Source organism: Equus quagga, chromosome 18, assembly GCF_021613505.1.
Source record: "Equus quagga isolate Etosha38 chromosome 18, UCLA_HA_Equagga_1.0, whole genome shotgun sequence".
NCBI classification, from domain to species: Eukaryota; Metazoa; Chordata; class Mammalia; order Perissodactyla; family Equidae; genus Equus; species Equus quagga.
Genome location: NC_060284.1, coordinates 8,260,417 through 8,285,571, shown reverse-complemented (window position 1 = coordinate 8,285,571; position 25,155 = coordinate 8,260,417). Strand labels below are relative to the sequence as shown.

Here is a 25,155-nt window from a genome sequence, read left to right as displayed (position 1 = left end):
TAATGATTTCTCTAGAAAAACATGAGTTTTTAATTTTGATGAAGTCAAATTTTTCAATTTTTTTCTTTTGTGATTTGTACTTTTTCTGTACTAAGAAATTTTATCTATTCTGAGACTGTGAAGATTTTCTCCTCTTCTTTCTTTTAGAATTTTTATAGTTTTATCTTTTACATTTAAGTCTATAATCTATTTGGAGTTAATTTTAGAGTGTGTCACAAGGTAAAGGTTAAGGTTCATTTTTTTATCCATATAAATTTCCAGTACCATTTTTTTTTCTTTTAGAAAGATATCTTTTTTTTTACAGATTTTATTTTTCCTTTTTCTCCCAAAGCCCCCCGGTTCATAGTTGTGTGTTTTTAGTTGTCGGTCCTTCTAGTTGTGGCATGTGGGACGCCGCCTCAGTGTGGCTTGACGAGTGGCGCCATGTCCGCGCCCAGGATTCGAACTGGTGAAACCCTGGGCCGCCAGAGCGCATGAACTTAACCACTCGGCCGCGGGGCTAGCCCCTAAATTTCCAGAACCATTTGTTGAAAAAACTATTTTTTTTTTTTGAGGAAGATTAGCCCCTAGCTAACATCTGCTGCCAATCCTCCTCTTTTTGCTGAGGAAGACTGGCCCTGAGCTAACATCTGTGCCCATCTTCCTTTACTTTATATGTGGGACGCCTACCACAACATAGCTTGCCAAGCTGTGCCATGTCTGCACCTGGAATCCAAACCAGCGAACCCTGGGCCACCAAAGCGGAACGTGCACACTTAACTACTGTGCCACTGGGCCAGCCTGACTATTCTTTTCTCATTAAATTATCTTTCTGCCTTTGTTGCACATCAATTGACAATATTTTATTGCTTGGAATTTTTCCTGAACTCTTCTTTTTTTTGGAGGAAGATTAGCCCTGAGCTAACTACTGCCAATCCTCCTCTTTTTGCTGAGGAAGACCAGCCCTGAGCTAACATCCATGTCCATTTTCCTCTACTTTATATGTGGGATGCCTGCCACAGCATGGCTTTTGCCAAGTGATGCCATGTCCACACCCGGGATCCAAACTGGCGAATCCTGGGCCGCTGAGAAGCGGAACGTGCGAACTTAACCACTGGGCCACCAGGCTAGCTCCTGAACTCTTCTGTTGATCTGTATGGCTGTCCTTATGCTAATACCACACTGTCTTGATAAGCTTTATGGTAAGACTTGAACTCATGTACTGTTAAGTTCTGCAACTTTCTTGGTCTATTTTAAAATTGTATAACCTATTTTAGTTCTTTTGCATTTCAATATACATTTTAGAATCAGCTTGTTAATTTCTACAGAAAAGCCTTCTTGGATTTTGATTAGGATTATACTGAATCTGTCAGTCATTTAGGGGAAAAGTGACATCTTAATAATATTGAGTCTTCGAGCTGTAATGTGATTTATTTCTCTACTTATCTAGACCTTCTTTAAGTTTTCACAGCAGTATTTTGTATTTTTATACCACAGGTCATGCATATATTTGTTAAATATGACGTTGAATATTTCATGGTTTCTAGATGCTGTGTCTTGTAAATCTTTAAGCATTTAAAAAAAATCTCCAGTTATTGATTGCTAAAACATAGAAACAGTTTATTTTTGTATATTAAGCTTAAATTTTGTGACTTTTGTAAACTCTTTACATATCAGTTTTTTATTGATTCCTTAGGATTTTCTACATAGATGTTGTCTGCTAATAGAGACAGTTTTATTTCTTCCTTTTCAATCGGAATGCCTTTTATTTCTTTTTCCTGCCTTATTGCACTGGTCAGGACCTCTAATATTGAACCAGTGAGAATGGGCATCCTTGCTTTGTACCCAACTTTAGAGAGAAGGCACTGAGTCTTTCACCATTAAGTATGATGTTACCTGTAGGTTTTTCATAGTTACCATTTATCAGGTTGAAGGAATTCCCTTCAATACCTAGTTTTGGGGGAGTTTTTATCTTGAATGATTGTTGAATTTTGTCAGATGCTTTTTTTGCATTTCTTGACAGTCATGTGGTGTTTCACTTTTTTTTCTGTTATTATAGTAGAATGCATTGATTGATTTTCAAATGTTAAAGCAGACTTACATTCTTTTTTTTTTTTTTTTTAAAGATTTTATTTTTTCCTTTTTCTCCCCAAAGCCCCCCGGTACATAGTTGTGTATTCTTCGTTGTGGGTTCTTCTAGTTGTGGCATGTGGGACGCTGCCTCAGCGTGGTCTGATGAGCAGTGCCATGTCCGTGTCCAGGATTCGAACTAACGAAACACTGGGCCGCCTGCAGCGGAGCGCGCGAACTTAACCACTCGGCCACGGGGCCAGCCCCCAGACTTGCATTCTTGATGTAACTCCCATTTGGTTGTGATGTATTATCTTTTTTATACGTAGATGGCTAAATTTGTTCAGGAATTTGGGGTCTACAATCATTAGCAATTTTGGTTTGTAGTTTTTCGGATTTAGTTTTTCCCTTTTAATGTCTTTATCTGATTTTGGTATCAGGGGGTAATGCTTGCTTTATAAAAGGAGTTGGGAATTGTTCTTTCCTCTTTTCTGAAAGAGTCTGTGTAAAACTGGTATCATTTCTGCTCTAAATGCCTGCTAGAATTCACCAGTGAAGCCATCTGGACCTGGATTTTCTTTGTGTTAGTGTTTTAAATAGTAAATTTAATTTCTTTAATAGATGTAAAGCTACTCAGTTTTTTAGTCGCTCTTGTGCTTTTTTTTCCCTTTCAGGGAATTTGTCCATTTCATCTAAGTTGTTGAATTTATGGGTATAAAGTCAATCTTTATATTCCCTTATCCTTTTCACATCTGTAGGATCTCTAGTGATAGTCCCACTTTCAAAGAACCAGGTATTGGTTTTATTGCTTTTTATCTATTATTTGTTTTTTATTTCATTGATTTCCACTCTTTATTTCCTTACTTCTGTTTACTTTGGGTTTAATTTGTTCTTTTTCTACCTTCTTAAGATTATAGCTTAGATCATTGTGAGATGGGATTATATAGGAAGCAAGACTAGCCATGAGTTGATAATTGTTAAAAGTGAGTGATGGGTACATGGAGTGCTATTTCACCGTACTGTTTAAATTTGTGTATGTGTTTGACATTTTGCATAATACTTTAAAAATTCATGAAGCAAATCTAACTCCATAGTAACTTTGTTTCAGGTTTATATGCCTATTAACTTTCATTTTTATGTGACGGTTTCTATCTTATGAATTGGTAAACTACTTTTAGGATGACCCTACAATAATTCCTCAATAATTAGGACTATTTATACCTTTTAATAGTTCTTCTTGTTTGGGGGGAGGGAAAGAAAAGTGACGTGAATCTTGATGCTATAAGCTCTTGAAGATATTGGGATACCTCGCAAACAATTAATAGGGTAAAGAACAAGCAGTCACTGTTTATGGAAAAGCAAATTGATACATGTTCAATAACAGTATAATATCAACAGTTGGATCCATGCCTTGGTAGTTCCCACAAAGACAAATTTTGTTAACAAAAATATCTGAAATGATAATAGTAAAATTTTAATGTTCGTTTAGCGTAGTTGATGGGTAACAAGTATTTTTATTGTGTTGTGTATAAATTTCTTGTGCTCCGCACCTTTCTCCCCCAAGAAAAAAGAACTTGTTATTACATTACTTTGCAAGTACAATCATCTTAATGTATCTATGTATAGGTGTTAGAAAAAAATATATGCACAAGTGCTCTACATATTTTATTTAGGAGTAGAATTGTGCATATCACGTAGCTTCCTTTTTTATTTTGTATTGTTTTGTCTTGCCTTGTTTTATTCTTGAGCTTTTTGTTGGTGATGCAAAGGTTATGGCACATTGGATTTGGCACTTTTTTCCCTTCAAGAGTAACATTGATTTTTAGTCAAATATAGGAGCATCCCCATTTCTACTGTCTCCTTGGTGTCAGTAAGTTGACACATGCCAATGCTGCTGTGTTTCTCATTCCCACCCAACCATCCATACCTACACATCAAAATAATAGTAATGATAATGATAAATTTTATGGTGCTTTTGCTCTCAGAAGAGTTGGGAAGAGTGAATTTTGTTTTGTTTTGTTTTGCTTTAAAAATAAACGTCCATGTACAAACAGAAACATGGGTGGATCCACATTCTGTATTATTAATATTTGCTGGAGATTCATTGAAAGAAGTGTAGAGAAGGAGACTACTTAAGCAGAGAGAAGGGGTAGGAGACGGATCTTATAATTTATTCTAATACGAATATATTATATCATTTTGAAATGAGATATCTCATTTTGAAATGAAATAATCTCATTTTGAAATGATAGTGACTACAGGGCATAACTAATGGTTGCCTTGATTAGCATTAGCTTAAAGTTCAAAATCATACCCATATGTAGTCCTACTTTTATCAAGGAATGAAGGACTCTGTTTCAAATAGTTTTGCTACAACACTACAGCAAGTTGGTATCTTCTGGAGCTTCACGCTGTATAGTGATTAACTTGCATTCTTCCTGTTCAACTTATACAGTCTTATTTGCTATGTTAAAGGAATTGTTGTATTTGCTGCAATAAAATTAACACAATGTTGTCTGGTGGAGTAAGAAACAAAATTGTATGTCAGGTAAAATAGCAACTACTAGAGTCAGATTTGCCTTCCAAATATTCACCAAGAGGCAAGACATAGCTTTGCTAGGGTTTCAATCCCGTCTCTGCTACTTACTAGCTGTTTAACTCTGGTAAATTATATATTCTCTCTGTGCCACATTTTTCTCATCTATAAAACAAGAATAGTAATAGCGCATACTTCATAGAGTTATTGTGAGGTTTAAATGAGTTAGTATGTTAGAAAATTGCCAGGTATTTGTAAGTGTTAGCTATTATTATTATTAACTATTACTATTACCAGTGCTTTTTCAGACTTCGTATGTACTTCTGTCTAAGTTATAACATTACCTGATAAATGTGATTTCCATGCCTTCTGTGTTATTCTGTTAGCATAATGGCAACCTCCATTCTTTGTCTTGTGTTTCTATCACAATGTGTTGTGCAGAGTGTGTATATAGTAAATACAGTTAAATGAAGAAAAAAGTAAGATCTCATATGTAAAATACGTATCACATATTCTGTTTTTGAATAAAATCAACTTTCACTCTAATCAGTTGCAATTCATTGCTATTTGGCTTACTTGAAAGTGTGTTTTTTTAAATGTTTCAGAAATTACTTGTCAGTGGATAAACTGAATAGCTATTATAAAAGTATGTCACTTAGGATCTCACTTCTTGTTTTCTTTCATTTTGTTTTTGGTGTGGTGGTGGTGGAAATAGTGCCTCAATGTGTCTGGAGAATAAATGTGGATATCCCTGAGGAAGCTAATCAGAATCTGTCATTCAGTGCTGCTGAACGATGGTGGGAGCAGACAGATTTGACCAAACTAATCATATCCAACAATAAACTTCAGTCACTTACAGATGACCTCCGACTCCTGCCTGCACTCACTGTTCTTGATGTAAGTCCACAGATTATAAACATGAGTCTTTAGCTGAAGAAACTCTAAAGCTAACTTTAGGCTTTGATAAGCAGAAAACCCATGTTTAATTGGTAGAATGCAAGGAAGGTTAACAAATTATTGTGTTAGGCATAGTATAATGGTTAAACATGAGACTTCAAATTGTGACTGCCACTTGATAGCTGTGAGACCTTGGGCACGTTACCTCTCTGTGCCTCAGTTTCCACATCTATAAACCAGGATGGATATGACTACTTATTTTGAAAGATTGTTCTTAGAATTAAATGAGTGAAAACATACAAATGGAATCGGTGTTTAGCAAGTGGTTGCTGCTGCTTGTTTTTTATTACTATTACTTTTATCATTTTTCTAGACATTAAAATAAGTACTTAAGATTGATTTTTAACTTGCTCCCAACACTGACTTAAATTGTTGAACTTAAATTTTTGTGCGTTTATTCAGGAACTGTGTTGTTAGTCTCTAATTGCTGCGTCATGTGGTTAAGTAAGGCATGAGTAGTTTCTTCATAACCTACGGACTCCTGATCTACTTCAGTTAGGAACATCAAAAATCTCCCAATTTATGTCTGAAAAGTTGGATCTGATCAAATTTCTAGAGCAGGTTTTGTTTTCTTCACCTGTAAAATGAATGGATTGGCTTAGGTGTTCTCTGAGGTTCCTTGTGCTTTGAAAACCATATGATTCTGTGAGAACATAAGCAAAGTCCTGCTCCCCCTCTTCATTTGTTTTTTGTATGTGATGACGTAAATCATGCCATCAGAGGGCTGTTCTTAGTTTCTCATCCTCTCATCTCTATTTGAGATTGAAATTATACTCAATGAGGCAAAGTTGTTTCTTTTTTAATTGTTATATTTAAAATTGATGACATTGCTTCATGAACAATGAACAGCAGTTTGGTCAGTTTCAAACTCTTTTTCCTCTTCTATGCACGGAAGAAATTATCAATAGCCCCAACTTGATGCTGTTGAATTAGAGGAATGGAATTATTGTTGAAGAATTTTGTATAATGGCAGAGCTGATATAGGGTTAATTCTAAGACTAAGATAGTGACTGTGTCTTTTAATAACTTTTAGATACATGATAATCAGCTGACATCCCTTCCTTCTGCAATAAGAGAGTTAGAAAATCTTCAGAAACTTAATGTCAGGTAAAATTTAATCTTTATTTCAGTATTGCTAGTATAAGGGTGTAAATCCAATATTCTTTAAGTTTTTTTTCTAACATTAGAAAATATTTTTGTATTATCTTAAAAGTGATTAAAGCAGAATAAGAATTTTAATTCTCAAATTATTATTTTTTTTAAGATTGGCACCTGAGCTAACATCTGTTGCCAGTCTTCTTTTTTTTCCCTTCTTCTTCTTCTTCTCCCCAAAGGCCCCCAGTACATAGTTGTATATTCTAGTTCTGTGTCCCTCTCGTTGTGCTGTGTGGGGCGCTGCCTCAGCATGGCTTGATGAGTGGTGCCATGTCCACACCCAGGATCCGAACCAGCGAAACCCTAGGCTGCAAAATGGAGCATGTGAACTCAGCCACAGGTCTGGCCCCCAAATTATTTTTATTTTTTGTTTTAAAATTGCCTACATGTTTTCTAGTTTTACAAATTTAAGGCCAGTTGATTTTTTAAAAATACTTTTTGTTTTGTGAAACAATTTTTGGTCGTTATTTTAGAAAACCTCTTTGTTGATAATGTCAAGTTTTAAGTTACTTTGATATTCTAAAAAATATCTAGGTATTAAGTGATAAGAAATTTAAAACCATTCTTTCATTAATGATGAAAAATTTCATTGTTTTGATATTAGTAGTTTTTAAACTTTTCCCAGGACTCCTAGGGTTCTACTTCTTGTACTATTGATAGATACATGAAAGTCAGGCACTTAAGACTCTAGCTAACTGCCCTTCAATACACATCCAGACTTTTGAGAAAGAATAACTGCTTTATGTGTTATATATACACAGATTAAGGGAAAAAGGATTAGGGAAGATTTCCTTTAGGAAAAGAAACAAAAAGGTTTAGGCGTTCAAAACATAGTTTGAAAACTATGGTTTATATAATAGATGTGGTTACAGATCTTTCTAACATAGCATAGTCAATTCTCAGTTTTCTGGAGGTCAGTTAACTGGTTTGAGAGAAAACAGTTCCTCAAGTAACAGTCCTTATCTGGTAAAAAAATTAAAATTACCGTAAATCAGAAAAACTGTCTATCCATTAAAAGATGCTAATTGTTTAGAACTACATTAGAACCTCTTTCTCCTATAACTTGAAGGCATGCATGTGGGCTACAAAGGCAAGAATGGGAGGGTTGAGAGGAAGAGGTGAGGGAGTATGGAGTGGGTGTGGCTGTAGCTTTACCTTCCAACACCTAAGCGTATAAGTGTTAGCATGGAGGAAATATGTAACTAGAATTACATCTCTGTCCAACTAGATTCCTGTCAAGTATACAGAGATTTCAATTAAGTAACCAGCAATAGAAACTAATTTTTGACAATTTTTAGTGGTTCTTATTTTAGAAGACATCTTTTGGCATTTTTATTCCAATTAGTTTTATTTTAATATAATTTAAGTTTATTGTTACCATTTTATATATCTCACTTCCCCATTATTTGTCAAGTAATTGTTTGTGGCATTAAAATAAAGTAGAAGTCCTAAGTGGATAATTAAATTGAGGTAAAGCTGGGAATAAGTTAAGTCAAGTCATCTCTTAATTATCAGAGAGTGTATCATCCTTGGTGGGTTGAGACTTCTCCGAAACCAATAAGATGAACATCTCTGTAGAAGGACTGAGCTGAAAAGTTAAGACTAAGTACAAAGAAGAGTGGAGTTGCATATTATATCCAACTGGACATTCCAGGCCCTCAAACAGAAAGAGCTTTTTTTGTTTTCAGTGTTAAATTTAAAACATAATCCCCATATAAGATGTTGACTCCGTTGTAGTATATGTGTGCACATATCTTTGTCAAAATTTAAAAACTCGAATATAGTATAAAAAATTGAGTCCAATATATCCTTTCATATTACATGCAAAATCAAAAGTTGATTATAAGGAAGCAATCAAAAGTTCACAAATTCTTTGCTTGGTTAAAAACCTTTATTTCTTTGAAACCCTCAATCTAATTACTTTAGATTACCGTCATTTGAATGAGTGTATTCTTTTAGGATGGTGAAGTGTGATAAGTACTTGAAATTGGTAACATATTTCATTTTTTTTGATGAGCCCATCAGTTGGTTAGCAAAAATGCCTTTATACATTTTTATTATGTTGTCACCAAATTATTCACCATTTATTTTATCAATCAATAGCCATAACAAACTGAAAATACTCCCTGAAGAAATTACAAATCTAAGAAATCTGAAGGGCTTGTATCTTCAGCATAATGAACTAACTTGCCTACCAGAGGGATTTGAACAACTTTTCAGTTTAGAAGATTTGGTAAGTTGTGATTTTCCAATTTTTATATAATTTGGGGCTGGTGAGATTTTTCATCAGGCAGAGTAGTTGGATGTTATGATTGAAATCATAAGAATATGGACAGCTGACTATATGACTAGATTATCAGAAACTGTGCATTTTAATTAGATTGCTAAATTAGTAATTGTAAATTTATTTTTCCTATGTTTTCGTGTGAAATCACGTTAAGTTTGAATTTGGAATAGAATTTGGGAAAGGGGTGATGAGGATGACTTTGTTATTCAGAGGCTTTTATGGCTTGGTAAAGTAGAGGCACGGTGTATTCAGCAGAGACCAATCCCCTTTTCTGTACCCATTCCTGCTTCCTCCTGTATAGGCCCTGTGGCCCTGCTGTCCTGAGTGTCCAGACAACCCCTTTAAGACCTGCCTTTTCTTCCCTGTTTTTCAAAATGGCCACATAACCTGGCAACATTTTCATTCCATCTGTGTCACATCCTAGAGACAACCATAAAGTAATACAAATATTCTTTTAATCATGTTATTAGGAATAATAAAAAGAGTAGGCACTTTGCTTTGTGCTTTACATATGGTAACATATGGTAAGGTAGATAGTTTTATTCCCTAATACAGATAGGAAACTAAAACTTATAAAAAAAATGTAACTTATCTGAAGGCATGCAACTAATAAGTAAGGAATTCAGCATTTCAACATAAGTCAGTTTGACTCCAAAGTGTATCCTTTTTTTCACCCCACTTTGTCACTGAAGGAGTAAAATTCCGCTGTGAAGTGCCCTCGCTGAAAGACTGTAGCCATGTTAGATCAGATATGCTGACATATAACCACTGCTCCACATGGTGATTTCATGTTACATTCTTGTTCTTTTCTCTAGTACACGTTTTCAAAAACTCATTTATGTCATTTTAGCCTTAAAGTTTATTTTTCATTAAAGGAAAAATTACTTCTTTTACTTATTTGTTTTCTTTGAATATGTGCTCCTTGATATTTCCCTCACCTGTCCTAGTGTTTGAAATCAAGATGTATAATCTCCTCAACCATTCAATATCTCTTTTGTCTTTCAGTCTGATCAGATTGGAAATAAGGTTTGGGAATAACAGGCATAGGGAGATAAAAATGAATGGCAAAGGAGAGAGCCATCAGATTTTCTGATAAAATTTAATAGTAAAAGATAGCAGTTGGTTAAAAAAAATAGTCTATTTAGAGTAGAAAGGAAGCCTGATAAATTACAACAGTTCCCCGTTGTTTTCCCATTATCGTTCCCGGATAGTCATTTGCATAATGAAAGGATGTTTCAGTTGAAAATTGTATTCATAAGGACTCAGTATCAAATAAATCATATGTGTGAGCAACAATATGTTAAAACATTAAAAGTATAAGCATCTGTTATAATTTAAGCTATTAATATTTCTTAAAGTTATGTAAAAACTGCTTAGCATGATGCTACTAAATAAATATTTATGGAAGAAATGACAGCATAAATACTGATTAATTTATATGTAACATACTTATGTTTTATATCTAATTTAATTATTAACTGCAGTAATTAATTTTTTAACTTTATTAGTAATTCTGTGGATTTGGAGTCTTTAAAGTGTTTTAAGAATTTGTGAATTAATATCTTTTCTCTATCAGAAACTTTTTATTTTGAAATAATTTTAGATTCACAAAAATGTTGTAGAGATAGTACAGAGACTTCCCATATACCCTTCACCCAACTTTCCTTAATGTTCGCATTTTGTATAACTGTGAGACATTTGTAAAAAATGAAGAAATTGACATTGGTACAATGTTACTAACTAAACTACAGATTTTATTAAGCTTTTCCCAGTTTTTCCACTAATGTCCTTTTTTTTTGTTCTAGGATCCAATCCAGAATACTACATTGCATTTAGTGTCAGTAACTTTTGATATTATACAATGTTTATTTATTAGTAATCTGTTGATTAGTGCTTAGAGTATTGGAGTTGTAGATTGTTATGTTGTATGTTGTAGATTATAATATGTTTTATGTTATTTATGATAAGTTAAAAATATGCTGATCTAGCATTTTTACGCTTTTCTATCTTCTTAATTTAGAGTCACGAATGCAGTTGTTTAAGTTAGACTAAATGAAAGTCTTTAGAAAACAGTCCCTTGAAGTCACATTTTTTTTATTCGTTGTGGCCATTGGCCCTACCTACAGTTTGCTGGTAGCTAGTGGACTACTTACACACCTTATTTGAATGTTGTGAGAAGAATTATCTGATTCATAACATTGTGTTTTAAAGAGAGTTTCAAAAAAAAGTTCTCTCCTAACTGTTCAAAGGAAAAACAAACAATAACTTAAGGAACCATCCAGGTACAGAGATTAATTAGGCAAGCTTGAACGAATCAAATGTAGAGTAGAGTAGATTTTTGAACTTAGTCAAAGCACACTTGCTGAGGTCAGCAGAAGAACCACCAGGGAATATTTTTGTCTTCAAAAATTAAAGTGGCCAATTTTTCAGTTTTATTTTTCTTTCTTTCACAAATTTTTCTCTCTTGCAAATATGTTTGTCATTTCATATTATAGTTTACCGCATACAGTTTGCCTAATGTATCTTAGGTACGCAATAAATATTGGATGAACAAATGGATTTTTTATTGAAAACATGATGCATGGTATATAACATGACTTAGCATTAACAGCAACTTCTATGCAAAAGATTTCTGTTTGTTTGTGGGGTTTTTTTGATGAGGAAGATTGGCCCTGAGCTAACATCTCTGACAGTCTTCCTCTATTTTGTGTGTGGGTTGCCTTCACGGCATGGCTTGATGAGTGGTGTAGGTCTGTGCCCAGGATCCAAACCTGTGAGTGCCGGGCTGCCAAAGCGGAGTGTGCCAAACTTAACTTAACACTATGCTACCCAGGCTGGCCTGTATGCAAAATATTTCTGAAGTCAGAATTTATTCTGATCCCTCTCTGCTACATTATTGGGCACATAGTGGGCCCATAGAATATTGAGGTAATGAATGATGATTTGTGAAATTGTCAGTGAATGAGGGTTACAAAATGTATCATCTCTGAAATAGTCTTTTTTCTGTTGCAATTGCCTCAAAATTCTGAAATCCCCGTTAGGGATCATTTATTTTTTTATTTATTTGTTCATTTATTCATTGTCTTTCTCTTTTTAAAGGATCTTTCGAACAATCGTCTTACAATTGTTCCTGCTAGTTTTTCTTCTCTATCCAGTCTGGTGCGACTCAATCTTTCCAGTAATCAACTGAAGAGTTTACCAGCAGAAATAAGTGGAATGAAAAGTAATTCTCCGTTTTAAAAAAATATATAAATGTGAAGTTGTTGCAACTTACATTTAGAAACATAAATTTTAATGTACTTACAGTCGTAAGCCACATAACAACGTTTTGGTCAACGACGGACTGCATATACAATGGTGGTCCCATAAGATTAGTACCGTATGGGTGTGAAGTAGGCTATACCGCTTAAGTTTGTGTAAGTACACTCTGTGATGTTCACACGACAACGGAATTGCCTAACAACACATTTTCAGAACGTATCCCCATGTTAAGTGACACACGACTGTAGTCAGTTACAGAGAAGTAAAATAATAGATTTTATGGTGTTGAATGCAAACCATAGCAACTAATCATATTTTCTCCACGCCATTATTGTCTAGCAACTTCCTAAACGATGACCAGCAAAAAAATACTTGGGCATATCAAAAAGAGGAAAAGAAAATATGATTATGAATTCTGGTACAATTATATACCTGAGAAATTGATTAAGGTTTTGAGCTATGCTAACTCTTCATTCATTCATTCAACATTCACTAAGAGGTTATTCCCTTCTCACAGGTGATTCCACCTGTGATATGTGGTTATATTATAGCGGTAGCCTCCTTGTGGTCTGTAAGTAATAGTGTCAAGAGATAGTCTAGTTTTGCCCAAATTGTCAGTCATTTTTTTTAAATGTTAAAATTTAGTGGTTCTGTTAAAATTTGAACCATTGAACCATCAAACTTAAAGTATTGTAGAACTACTGTTAAGAGATAAATTTAGGGTACATTTCAGAACCTTTTAGGTAAGTATACTTAGTCATCTTAGAATTCTTTATTTAGAGTCCAAAATCATTAAGAGTGATTTTTTTCATTTAAAGGCGAACTATTGTTATTTCTTGGTTGATGACCACACTGTGTGTCAGGTGTAGACTATTTCCTAGTTTATACTAGTTCCTAGTATATCTAGTTTTTTCTCTAATCATATGTAAGCCTTCTTCATTTTTTTTAAACCTCCCTTTGTGGAGGAAGTCATTAAATCACATAGAAGTGATTTAATACAGTTGATTACAGATCATTTTGAGGTAAATTTGTAAAATTGTGCTGTTTTACTTTAGATTAATAGTTATTTGTCATTTATAGTAGGAGTGCATAAGTTAAATGTGCCGTAAATCAAATTGACATTTTAGGGAAGTTTTACTTGTGGCGCCAGTAGTTGAGACTGCTTCTCTTTGCCAATGTTCAATAAAGGTGTTAGAAAAGCAGAGCTAAACTTAAAATATGGTATCTGGAGTGAGTATATAAGAAGCATAAATTTTTTTTCATAAATTGAGTGTAAAGATCTTGAGAGATAGGAACAGATAGGAAAATCAATAGAAAAACACTTTGACTTTACAGCAATTTTTCTAATATACTATATAACTAATGATCCGAATCTTTCTGTCCTTCATTTATGACGGTGATACTTTTCAGCGATCACCAGCAGGACATTTAGTTGTTATTTCACCATTAATGATTGGATCCCAAGAACAATATTAGCATTTGTATGGTTCTCTGTAACTTGAAATGCCTTTACATATATCCGTTTGCCCTCACAACAGTTGTGTAAGTTAGCGGAGATATGTATTATTTACATTGTAAAGATTCATAAACCTAGGCTTAGAAGTTATCTTGTAAATTGTAGAGCCAGAGCTTGAATACTCTTACTCCATCCCCATTGCTCTTTCCACTACATACTGCTTGTTTTCTCAATTAGTGCTCTCAGATGAAAACCACTGTGAAAACTACAGTCTCTAACTTTAAAACAAACTTCTCTTTATAGAATTTACTGGATTTGGAGTAGATCAGATTATGACATTTTTCTCAATGCTCTAGCAAAATAATACATAAATTATTATTAGTTGAAAGTAGTACTATTAACATTGTTTCAAAAAACAGTTAGCTTCTTTAAACACTAAAAGAAGCAGTCTAAGGCAGTCTTGAATTATGTTAAATTGACAGGCTCAAAGTACAGGGAAAAAAGTTGTAAAATGCATATGGCCTATTAAAACTAGAGGCTTGAGAGTGAACTGTGGAAAATACGTGGTGGCCATCATAAATGGGAGAATTTGTAATATGGATCAGGGAGAAGCCTGCTTATGGAAGTCTTAAGGGAAAGAAGACCTTTACTTTTTTGCATTTTTGTTTTCTGTTCTGCCTTTTAAGAAGGAAAGATCCAGGAGGTAAGAGAGACATGCTGCAAGTAAGAACTCTTCTTGAGCTATAATGTACCTTCTTGTCAAGTGTTAGCTAAGGTGTTAGAGAAAGCATGGACTTTAAAAAATAGAAGAAGAAAGGAAGGAAGAAGACAGGGAGTGAGAGAGAGGCAGTATGGATGGATGGGAGAGTAGGAGGGAATACATAGAAATCCAGGGCTTTTTGCCTATCTTAAATACAGAAGTGTCTAAGCTACTACTAGCCACAGTTACTTGGCATCCATTCATACAACTAGCATGCCTGCATATTTATATGTCTTTAACTACCTAAGCTTTTTTTTTTTGAAGATGTAAAATTTAAAGATACATAATTGCTGAGCGAAATAATATCTCATAGTGTATAGTTTATACATTTTAGAGTACTTTCATAGAGTACCAGAGTACTTTGCTTTTTCAAATCTTTTACAGAGATGACCTGGACTATTATTAAATATTAATTTTAATATTGTTATTTCTCTATAATTAAATGTAAAAATATCTTAGTTTATGTGTATTTAATTCAATGGTATTCTAGGATTCTTGATTATTATAGCAATGTATGATGGCATAGGTTTGTAGGTCCTCATGATTACATACACATTCTTTGAATGCATATACAATTGTAGATCAATATATTTTCTTTATTAAAGTATTTTTGCTTTTCACTAAATATGTATTACAGGATTAAAGCATTTGGATTGTAATTCAAACCTCTTGGAAACTATACCTCCTGAATTGGCTAGCATGGAATCACTAGAATTACTTTATTTGCGGAGGAATAAATTACGTTTTCTACCAGAATTTCCTTCTTGTAAATTATTAAAGGTACTATTTAGTTGATTATTAACTAACTATATATTTTCCAAAAATTAATTTTGAAAATGAAATTTTTAATTTGTTGGGAATAGGCTTTAGTTATAAGTGCTGTTTTTTTCATATATTTATATTTTTCATAATTTTAATATGACTAAATACATTAATGTTATTGTTAGTAGTAGATTTTTTTTAAAAAAAGAAATAATCAACTTAAAAAACAGGAATTTCTCCATGTCCTTTGGTAAGTAGCTTGTAATTGGAGAAGCAGTAGATGATGAGGCTGCACTGTAGGAGATATGGAACACCACGAAGGAATGTATCTGACTCCATAAGTTGCCACAATTATAATAAAAATAACTTTTTTGGTGCCAACCAGGTGGCATAGTGGTTAAGTTCGCATGCTTCGCTTCAGCAGCCAGGGGTTTGCCAGTTCATGTCCTGAGTGTGGACCTACACACCGCTCATCAAGCCATGCTGTGGTGGCGTCCCAGACAGGAGAACTAGAAGGACCTGCAACTAGGATATACAACTATGTCCTGGGGCTTTAGGGAGAAAAAAAAGAAAGATTGGCAACAGATGTTAGCTCTGGGCTAGTCTTCCTCACCAAGAAAGCATACCTTAAAAAAAAAATTAAATGGATAAAAGTAATTTAAAAAAAAATAGCTTTTTAAACTTACGCTGATTTGTTTTAAAATTTTAATTTTTATCAGTATAGTTCTTGGATCTGTTTTTTTTTAATTCTATAAATGTAATGACTAAATCATTTCTCTGCTTGGGTTTTATAAATGTTGAACTTTCTGTTAGATTAAACCTTTAATTATTTTTAAATTACCAGAAAATTCTTGAAAATTTTCTTTTTTTGCCATTTGTCTTTAGCTGTAAGATAGCTTAAATGTAATTGAAAATTTAAGCACCTTAGTAATTAGAAAGTCATGTTTTTTCCATGTGTTTTTCAATGATTTGAAATTAAGATTTCAATTTTATTTTCATTATCTGGTATAAAATGAAATACAGAAATACATATGATTGATCTTTGGTTTTTGTAGGAATTACATGTAGGTGAAAACCAGATTGAAATGTTAGGGGCAGAACATCTTAAGCATCTGAATTCTATCCTTGTGCTAGACCTGCGGGATAACAAGTTAAAATCTGTTCCAGATGAAATTACACTACTACAGTCTTTGGAAAGGCTTGATCTAAGCAACAATGATATTAGTAGGTAAGTTTAAATATCGAATAAGAAGTCATGTCTGTATTTGATTATAATTCGTAAGTTAAAATATTTGTAAAAAGTGTATAAAGATCTTGCTTCTAAATTGAATTTAATAAATATTTATTGAGCAGGTATCATGTACAGATCTACAAAGAGTAATTAGATTTTTGTCCTTGGCAGCAAGCTTAATCTGCAAATAGAATTAGATATATTTACAAGTGATTCTAACCCATGAGAACGTAAACTCTAGGAAGCCTGGATTTTTATCTGTTTTGTTCACTACTCTATCTCTAACTCCTAAATCAGTGCCTGGGTACATAGAAGGTGCCTGATAAATATTTATTGAATTTGTTAATGAGTATAAAGCCATGGGAAACACATAAAATGCTTTGGGACTTAAAGGAGATACATACAGGTATCACAGTTTATTGAGAGGAATCAGGGCAAACTTTGTGGAAGAAGTAACATTTTTAGATGATCTTTAGGACTAGGATTAGGGTGAGGCAAGTTAATTGCCTAAAGCACAAAATTTAAGAACACCCTCACTTTCAGGGTCATGCCTTACTATAGTCCTATCACGTGATCTTTAAAGTGATCAATTTTCACTACAAGTTTCAAGTACACATGTACGGTGATCAGAATGATTTGCTTGGCAGGAGAAAACTATACAAACAAAGCTTTGAAAGTTCAGAAAATTGTAGGAATACGTTCTGAGAACAGCAAGGAATCAAGTGGAACTGGTAAATAGGGTGCAAGTAGGGAGATTGTGAGAATTCGGGGCTTGAAAAATAAGTTGAGGCCATGTGAAAGAGGTCCTTGAAATGCCTGTGAAGAGTCAGTTTTCATTAGTTAACAGGTGGGGAGCTATTGAAAGATTAGGAAGAGAACCAGTTTGATCTTAATCTCATTAAAAAATAAATTGGTGATAGTGGGTTGTATACATTACATAGGAGTGGCTTTGTAGGTGATGAATCTAAATAAACTTTGTTAGATTAATCTAATAATATTTATCACTAAGGAGCATTTGCTATATCTAATTTACCATATTGACAGCTTTGTAGATTTCTCTTGTATAGTAATGACCTGAACTGTGGTGACAGTGGAAACGGAAAGAAGAGGAAGGATGTGAGAGGTGTGATGAATCAGAATAAGTAGTATTTAGGAATTGATTGCTCCTGTTGGAGATGGGGAAGAGGAGGGTAGTGAGGAAAGAATGATAAAAAGTTATATAAGTATAATATTTAGAGACAGAATTATTTTACAGATACAAAAAAACAAGACTCAGACTTCCGTAGGATTGTACACTGGTTAGATGTCTGAGGTTTTGTGTTTAGATGTCAGAAACATGGTTTGCTATTCACAGAAAGAGAAAAGTTAGGCAAGCAGATTTTCTTCTATGTGTATATTTTAATAAATATTTTTAAAAATCAGAATTGTTTTCACAGTGTACATATGGCATATGGTATGTCTTGACTGTAGATTTGAATGCTTGGATGATAACCACTCTTTTCACTTACTTCTGTTTATGATACAGTTAGTAAGTGATCTGTTTATCCCTTAAATGCTTATCTTTTAACTGATGAATGAAATAAATTTCTTGCCTCTTATAAATATTGACAGATAAATTTTTTCCCATGGCAGTTTTATTTTGGCTACTGTATGAAAGCAATGGAAAGCAAATATTTAAAACAAAAGCTATGACAAATAATATTAAATGAATAAGTAATTTGTACAAATATTTCTGATATACATGTACCTCGTTCTCCAGCGCTCTGGATATGAAGTGTGTATATCTCACAGGGCCTAGAACCTAATGGCACGTAATAAAGACTAGTTTCTTTCCTCTAACCCCATACTTCCTAGATATTAGATAATTCTATTCATTTTTGTACTCCTCCAGAATCTCTTCTAAACAAAATATTGATTCCTCACACTGCTACCAGAGTAGTTTTTATAAAATACAAATAAATTATCAGGCCATTCTGCTAAAAAGTTTTGATGGTTCTCCATTGTTATAGCACTGCTTCCCAAGTATGGCTATGTATCAGAATCATTGGAGAAGATTTAAGGAAAAAAATACAGATTCTGAGGCACCAGTGAATCAGAATCTCTAAAAATGGGACCATAAAATTGTTTTGTTTTTTGTTTTTTTGTTTTAAACAATTTCGAGGAGATTTTGGTGCCTCTGGTTTTCCAACCAGCAGTTGGAACTACTGTCTTGCAAGATGAAGTCCAGACTTTTTAGCATAACATTCAAGACCATCTCACAGAATTCATTCATTCTCTCTTGATCATCTTTCACTCCTGCTCTCTGACTACACTGAACTATAAATGTACTGACTTTTTCTTAATCTTCTTTCTTGGTCATAGAATGGCCTTTTCCTGCCTCACTGCCTGATGCAAGGAATCCCATTTGTCTTTTTAGACCCAAATCCAGGCTTTGCTACTCCTGTCCCCCACCTGTCCCCATGCTAATTTCCATATCTCTACTCTCACAACAACATTACTTGTTTAACATTTGTCTTGTCATATATATATATTAAATCATATTCACTTGTTGATGTATAATTTATATACAATAAAATTCACCCATTTAAGCATACAATTTGATGATTTCTGACAACTGTGTATGTTTGTGTAACCATTGTTACAGTCATGTAGAACATTTGTCTCTCTAAAGTTTCCTCATACCCATTGCAGTCAGTCCCCTTTTCATATCCCCAACCTATAGCAGCCACTGATGTGCCATCACTCTAGTTTTGCCTTTTTTAGAATATCATGTAAATGGAATTACACAGTACATAGTTTTGTGTCTTCATTCATGGAGCATAGAGCTTTTGTGATCCATTCATGTGATTGTGTGTATCAGTAGGTCATTCATTTTTATTGCTGAGTGTCATTCCGTTATACAGATATACCACAATCTATTCGTCTCTTCACTAGCTAGTTATTGGATGTTTGGATTGTTTTCTATTTTGGTCTGTTGTGAACATTCATGTAAAAGTCTCTATGTGGACGTTATTTTCATTTCTCCTGGGTAAGTACATAGGAGTGGGATAGCTTAGGTGTATGGTAAGTGTATGTTTAAAAGACTGCTTTCCAAAGTGGCTGTACTATTTTATAGGCTCACCAATTTTATATTTTGGTTAGCTGTATGTGTGTCTTTTTCCTTTGTGCAGCTGAGAACTCCTTAAGGGCAAGGATCTTGATGTCCCTACACTAATGCCTAGTGTATTGTAGATGCTTAATAAATTCTGAGATTGAATGTTTGTGTGTATGAGTGTGCCAGAGATAAAAGTGACTTTTCTTTTTGAGTGAAAATATGAATTGAGTGATTGAACTTTATTTTTTTTCTTTTTATCATTTTTATTTAGGAAGAATTTTATTTGCTTGCTTGAGGGACAAAATCAAAACATTTAGTATCAGTGAGGATGGCTACCTTGTCAAATTTATATCTACAGGGCTGGCCCAGTGGCATAGTGGTTAAGTTTGAACATTTGGCTTCGGCAGCCCAGGGTTCGCTGGTTCGCATCCTGGGTGCAGAGCTACACACCACTCATCAAGCCATGCTGTGGTGGCATCCCACATAGGAGAACTAGAAGGACTTATGACTAGGGTATACAACTATGTACTGGGGCTTTAGGGAGGGGAAAAAAAAATAAAGGAAGATTGCCAACAGATGTTAGCACCTGGCCAATCTTCCTCACCAAAAAGAAAAATGATAATAATTGTATTTTGAACATTTACATTTTAGCACTGGATGCAATTTAGCATTTTTTTAAAGCTCACATTCTTTTTTAACAATCACAATATGGTAATTTTGAAATAAATCTGGTTTTTCTTTTACATGTTCGGCATTTATCTTCAAGAGGAATATTTTAGGCCTACATCACTCGGGTTTTCTTTCACACAGTTATATGATATGTAATTTGTCATATGTTGTTAGTTTTCTAGTCAACTATTTGGTTGAATTATACTTTTCTTGATGTTTTTCCTGAAACCAATTTAATCTTTTGTAGTCTGCCCTATTCATTGGGAAAACTTCATTTGAAATTCCTGGCACTAGAAGGAAATCCTTTGAGAACCATTCGAAGAGAAATTATAAATGTAAGCATATTTAGGATTCAGCTCTCGTTTTTAAATTTGCAATTCAGACATACATGTTGATCTCAACAACTGCAAAGTATGTCTTGATGAATGTCTGTCTTTCTCTCCACCTTTTCAGAAAGGAACCCAAGAAGTCTTAAAATATCTACAAAGCAAGATTAAAGGTACTTTTCTACTTTCTCTTACATTTCAAAGTATAACATGACAGGTGGTGAAGTGTTAATAGTACATAAATTTACATGTATTTTGGTTGTAAATATTTAGAGGAAATGGTTCCTGGCTGGTGTGGCTCCAATTCTGAATCCATACACACCAGAAGTATGCTGAAGTTATGAAAAATCCTTAAATTCACAGTAATAATGTTCCATCCTTAATCGCTTTGATTTGTGTTATAGTGTACCAATTAGAAAATATAACAAAGAATTCAATAAGCATCTAATGCTTTAACTTTGAATAAAACAAAACTTGACTGTTATAATACATTGCTTCTCTTGACTGGGAAATATATTAACAGGTACTTGAATATCTACTGTATGCATAGTTTTGCTAAGCTCCGGCAAAAATAAAGACAAAAGACATTTTTAAAGATATGTTAATTTGGTATGAACAGGCACCAAAAGAGAAAATGATACTATAAATTTAATATTTAATGCTTCACTAAAATTGTGGTATATCTTAATTTTTATTTCATATATGTCATTGTAGCACACATTGAAGCATTAAGAAAAGAATTAGTTGCACCAGTATATTACTGCATAACAAACCACTCCTAAACTTAGTGGCTAAATGCAGCAGCTGTTAACTTGGCTCACAACTTTATTGATTATGGACAGCCTAGTCTAGCACCATATTACCAGTCAGTATATGTTAAGTGAATAAGATAACAGTATACTTAAGAAATTTCCATTTTCTGCCTTGCCTTTCAAATAAATTGTTAAAATAATTTTCTAAGACTCTTATTTCCTGCCCATCAAAGAGTTTCCTTTCTTCTCTAGGTATCCTTTCCCCTCCAGAAAAATTTGGCTCTTCTGATATGCATCAGTTAGAAGTCATGTCAGAATAAGCAAATTTTTTCTAAGGCTATTTTTTTAGAGTAGTTTTAGGTTTACGAAAGGAAAGTACAGAGATTTCCTATATTTCCTCTGCCCCCGCAGACGTAGCCTCCCTTGTTATCAACATCACTCACCAGAATGGCACATTTCTTGTTTTTTATCAAGGATAGACCTACACTGACATATAGTCACCTCAAGTCCATTGTTACCTTAAGGTTCACTCTTGGTGGTGTGCATTCTATGGGTCTGGACAAATGTATGATGACATGCATCCATCATTGAAATATCAAAGTATATAAAATATTTTCACTGCCCTAAAAATCTTCTCTGATCTGCCTTTTCATCCCCCAACCCCCATCTCTGGCAATCACTGATCTTATTGTCTCCATAGATTTGTCTTTTCCTGAATGTCATATATTTGGAATCATACAGTCTGTAACCTTTTCAGATTGACTTTTCACTTAGTAATATGCGTTTAAGCTTCTTCCATGTCTTTTCATGGCTTGATAGCTCATTTCTTTTTAGCACTGAATAATATTCCATTGTCTGGGTGTACCACAGTTTATTTTTCTATTTACCTACTGAAGGACATCTCGGTTGCTTCCAAATTTTGGCAGTTATATATAAAGCTGTTATTTTTTGCATGTGGATGTCCTGTAGTTTCAGCACCATTTGTGGAAAAGACTATCTTTGCTCCATTGTATTGCCTTTGCTCCTGTCAAAGATCAATTGATTATAATTATGGAGGTCTATTTATGGGCTCTCTATTCTGTTCCATTGATTTATTTGTCTGTTCTTTTGCCAATATCACACTGTCTTGATTACTGCAGCTTTATGGTAAGTTTTGAAGTTGTATAGCATCAGTCCTTCAACTTTATTCTACTCCTTCAATATATCATTGGCTATTATGGGTTTTTTGTCTCTCCACATAAACTTTAGAATCAGTTTGTCAATATTGATAAAATAACTTTCTGAAATTTTGATTGGGATTGCCTTGAATCTATAGATCAAGTAGGGAAGAACTGACATCTTGACAATACTGAGTCTCCCTTTCCATGAACATGGAATATCTCTCCATTTATTTGGTTCTTCTTTGATTTCATTCATCAGAGTTTTGCAGTTTTCCTCATATAGTTCTTGTACCTATTTTGTTAGATTTATACCTAAGTATTTTTTTTTTGAAGATACTGATGTAAATAGTATTGTGTTTTTAATTTCAAATTTTACTTGTTTTTTGTTGATAGAGAGGAAAGCAGTTTACTTTTGTATATTCACCTTGCATTCTGCAACCTTACTATGATCACTTATTAGTTTCAGGAGGGTTTTTTGGGTCAATTCTTTCAAATTTTTTCCCTATATGATCATGTTATCTGTGAACAAAGGTAGTTTCATGTCCTGCTTCCCAATCTGTACACCTTTTACTTCCTTTTCTTCCCTTAATGCATTAGCAAGGACCAGTAAGCAGCATCCAGTAAGATGTTGAAAAGGAGTGGTGAGAGGGGACATCCTTGCTTTGTACCTGTTCTTAGGAGGAAACTTCAAGTTTCTCACCACTAAGTATGATGTTAACTGTAGGGTTTTTGTAGATGGTTTTTATCAAGTTGAGAAAGTTCACCTCTATTCCTAGTTTACTGAGAGTTTTTATCATGAATGGGTGTTGGATTTTTCAGATGATTTTTATGCATCTGTTGATATGACCATGTAATTTTTCTTTTTTAGCCTGTTGATATTAAGGATTACATTAATGAATTTTTGAATGTTGAACTAGCCTTGCGTACCTAGGTTAAATCTTACTTGGTCATGGTGTATAATTCTTTTTATACTTTTTTAGATTTGCTTTGCTATTATTTTGTTGAAGATTTTTGCATGTATGTTCATGAGAGCATTGCTTTCTAGTTGTCTTTTTTTCATAATGTATTTGTCTGGTTTTGGTATTAGAGTAATGCTAGCATGTAGAATGAATTAGGAAGTATTCCCTCTGCTTTTATCCTCTGAAAGAGATTGTAGAGAATTGATATAATTTCTACCTTAAACATTTGATAGAATTTACCACTGAACCCATCTGGTCCTGGTACTTTCTGTTTTGGAAGGTTATTAATTATTGATTAAATTTCTTTCCTAGATATAGGCCTGTTCATTCAGGTTGTCTGTTTCTTCTTGTGTGAGTTTTGGCAGATTGTGCCTTTCAAGGAAGTGGTCCATTTCATCTAGGTTATCAAATTTGTGGATATAGAGTTATTACTCCTTTATTATCCTTTTCATATCCATGGGATCTATAGTGGTGCCCCATCTTTCATTTCTGGTATTAGTAATTTGTGCTGCTTTTTTCTTAGTTGGCCTGGCTTAAAGGCATATCAATTTTGTTGATCTTTTCAAATAACTAACTTTTGTTTTTATTGATTTTCTTTATTGACTTCCTGTTTTCAATTTCATCCATTTCTGCTCTAATTCATATTATTTCTTTTCTTCTTACTTTGATTTAATTTGCTCTTCTTTGTCTAACTTCCTAAGATAGAAGCTTAGATTATTGATTTTAAATCTTTCTTCTTTCCTGGTATATGCATTCAATGCTATAAATTTCCCTCTAAATACTGCTTTCTCTGCATCCAACAAATTTAGATAAGTTGTTTTCATTTTCATGTGGTTCAAAATATTTTAAAATTTCTCTTTAGTTTTCTTCTTTGAGCCATGTGTATTTAGAAATGTCTTGTTTAATCTCCACATATTTTGGGGTTTTCTGGTTATTTTTCTGTTATTGATCTCTGGTTTAATTCCATTGTGGTCTGAGAGCAGACGTTGTAAGATTTCTATTCTTTTAAATTTGTTAGGGTGTGTTTTATGGCATTTTAAAGTGCAAAAATGATTAAATATATTAGGATATATACTAAGCTGTTGTATCATACATCACTTCTTATATGCCATTGGTCAGAACTTAGTCATATGGCCACACATATAAGAAAAGCTGGGAAATAGTCTTTTTTTTTCTGCTAATAAAAAAAACAGCTTTATTGTGAGATAATTCACATACCATACAATTTATCCATGTAAAGTGTACAATTAAATGATTTTTGCTGTATTAACAAATATATGTAACCATCATCATAGTCAGTTTTAGAACATTTCATCATCTCAAAAAGAATTTTCATACTTTTTGGCTATTATGGATAATGCTGTGACAAACGTTTATTTACAAGTTTGAGTGTGAACATATGTTGTCATTTCTCTTGCATATATATCTAGGAGTTGAATTGCTGGGTCATATGGTAACTTTATGTTTAGCCATTTGAGGAAGTGCCAGACTTTTACAAAGCAGCTGCACCAATTTCCATTCTCATCAGTGTTGTTTGAAAGTTCTGCTGCTTCTACATCCTCACCAACACTGGTTGTTTTCTGACTTTCTCATTCTAGACATCCTGGTGGGTATGAAGTGGTATCTCACTGTAGATTTGATTTGCATTTCCCTGATGACTAATGATGTTGAGCATCTTATCATGTGCTTATTGGACATTTGTACATCTTTGGAGAAATGTCTATTCAGATCCTTTGCCCAA

At 33.6% G+C, this 25,155-nt stretch overlaps 1 protein-coding gene across 2 annotated transcripts in view; it reads left to right on the top strand.

Annotated features, from left to right (window-relative positions):
* LRRC40 (leucine rich repeat containing 40) overlaps positions 1–25,155 on the top strand; it is a 49,101-nt gene that overhangs the window by 7,515 nt on the left and 16,431 nt on the right. Inside the window, exons 2-10 of one of the 2 annotated variants that reach the window (XM_046645274.1) lie at positions 1,002–1,181; positions 5,301–5,482; positions 6,576–6,649; positions 8,801–8,930; positions 12,084–12,207; positions 15,099–15,241; positions 16,279–16,451; positions 20,465–20,552; positions 20,671–20,716. In XM_046645274.1, the coding sequence (XP_046501230.1) occupies positions 1,136–1,181; positions 5,301–5,482; positions 6,576–6,649; positions 8,801–8,930; positions 12,084–12,207; positions 15,099–15,241; positions 16,279–16,451; positions 20,465–20,552; positions 20,671–20,716 (1,006 nt within the window). In that variant the 5' untranslated portion in view covers positions 1,002–1,135. The remainder of the gene's footprint in view (positions 1–1,001; positions 1,182–5,300; positions 5,483–6,575; positions 6,650–8,800; positions 8,931–12,083; positions 12,208–15,098; positions 15,242–16,278; positions 16,452–20,464; positions 20,553–20,670; positions 20,717–25,155) is intronic. The other variant, XM_046645273.1, reaches the window with a different exon arrangement.